The sequence below is a fragment of the Vombatus ursinus genome, unplaced genomic scaffold, assembly GCF_900497805.2.
Source record: "Vombatus ursinus unplaced genomic scaffold, bare-nosed wombat genome assembly UNPS02014890.1, whole genome shotgun sequence".
Taxonomy (NCBI): domain Eukaryota; kingdom Metazoa; phylum Chordata; class Mammalia; order Diprotodontia; family Vombatidae; genus Vombatus; species Vombatus ursinus.
This window is the reverse complement of record NW_020954668.1, coordinates 555,072-556,835: the sequence shown is the minus strand read 5'-3', so window position 1 is coordinate 556,835 and position 1,764 is coordinate 555,072. Positions and strand designations below refer to the sequence as shown.

The following is a 1,764-nucleotide window of genomic DNA, read 5'->3' as shown; positions in this document are numbered from 1 at the left end:
GCTAGAAGGGAAGGAACAGGGGAGGAGGGAGGTCAGAGCATGAGAGTGACCTGGTGGGACATGAATTAGGAAGATTACTTGGGCAGAATACATAGGGCAGACTGAAGGCTTAGAATCAATTATTCACTAATGTAATAGTGAGACAACTATACCAGATGTTATGAGTTATGGTGAATGGGAATGGTGATGAGATAGGGACAGGGAAGTTGAGAGGGGCAGGTTTTGGGGGTAAATTGATTTGGAACATAATGAATTTGAGGAGCTAGTGGAATATCTATTTGGTGATGATTTGGATCATTTATCTTCTTTGCATACAGGATGTGCATACATCCTCATTCTCCCATTGAAGGAAATGAAGAGAGGAATCTGCAGGTCTTAGGGTAGGAAGAGGGACCATCTCTAACAGTATTTGAAAGCTGCAGAGAAGATCAGAGTGAATGAGAAGCCTTTACATATATGTGCCTGTAACCTTGTGAGGGGCTCTTGGGGTCACTTTCTCTGTATCTTCCCAGCTGAACGGGTGACATCCTTGGGGAAGGACTGGCATCGCCCCTGCCTGAAATGTGAAAAATGTGGAAAGACACTGACATCAGGAGGCCATGCAGAGGTGAGGAAGCCCCAGGGTATAGAGAGAGTGTGAGGGTACTCAGAGGTAAGGAAGCCATGGGTGGGTGAAAATACCATGACTAGGGAGGACTGCCCTTAGCCTCAAAGTTGCACTACAAGAGGCCATACTTTTTTTTTTCTTTTTTAATTTTTTAAAATTAATTTATTTTGATTTATCAATAATCACTTCCATAAGCTTTTGAGTTTTAAATTTTTCTCCTACTCCCTCCCCCCCTTGCCCAATCTGATATAGGCTCTACATTCCTATTAAACATATTTTCACATTAGTGATGTTGTAAGTAAGAATTAGAACCAATAGGAGGAACCACAAGAAAGTGGAAACAAAACACAACAGAAAAAAAAATAGCAAATAGTATGCTTCGATCTGTATTCAAACTCCACAGTTCTTTCTTTGAATGTGGATAGCATTTTCCATTATGAGTCCTTTGGAGATGTCTTAGATCCTTGTATTGCTGAGAAGGGTTAAGTCTATCAATATTAGTCATCGAACAACGTGGTTGTTACTGTGTACAACATTTTCCTGGTTCTGTTCACTTCACTCAGCATAAGACTATATAAGCAAGAGGCCATCCTTAACATAAAATTTCCCCTTTCTTGTTTGTCTGCAGCATGAAGGGAAGCCCTATTGTAACCATCCTTGCTATGCAGCCATGTTTGGGCCCAAAGGTGAGATACTCTATGTTGCTTTCTGACTGTTCTCCCCACAATATCCTTATCTTCTGTATGGTCCTATTCCCCTGCCCCACTTCCTTCCTCTTATCTTTTCTTCCCTAAGCCATCCTCCAGCCCATAATTTCTGACTTGTTTTTTTCCCTTAGGCTTTGGGAGAGGAGGTGCTGAAAGTCATACCTTCAAGTAAACCCAGGTAATAGCTCACCCTTGACAAGTTTGCCCAAGTAAATGGGCAACATGCAAAGTTAATTCTGGGTCTTTTAGCCTACCCTTTATCATTATTTCTGACGCCAGTCCTTAGAGGGCTTAGTTTAGAGAACAAGTTGAGTACTTAAAGGCTGTTTGGGGTGNTATGCAAAGTTAATTCTGGGTCTTTTAGCCTACCCTTTATCATTATTTCTGATGCCAGTCCTTAGAGGGCTTAGTTTAGAGAACAAGTTGAGTACTTAAAGGCTGTTTGGGGTG

At 41.6% G+C, this 1,764-nt stretch overlaps 1 protein-coding gene across 1 annotated transcript in view; it reads left to right on the top strand.

Annotated features, from left to right (window-relative positions):
* The window catches only part of CRIP1 (cysteine rich protein 1), a 4,387-nt gene that overhangs the window by 2,321 nt on the left and 302 nt on the right, over positions 1-1,764 (top strand). Inside the window, exons 2-4 of the mRNA XM_027842820.1 lie at positions 513-607; positions 1,236-1,293; positions 1,446-1,492. Coding sequence (XP_027698621.1) covers positions 513-607; positions 1,236-1,293; positions 1,446-1,486 — 194 coding nt within the window. The 3' untranslated portion in view covers positions 1,487-1,492. The remainder of the gene's footprint in view (positions 1-512; positions 608-1,235; positions 1,294-1,445; positions 1,493-1,764) is intronic.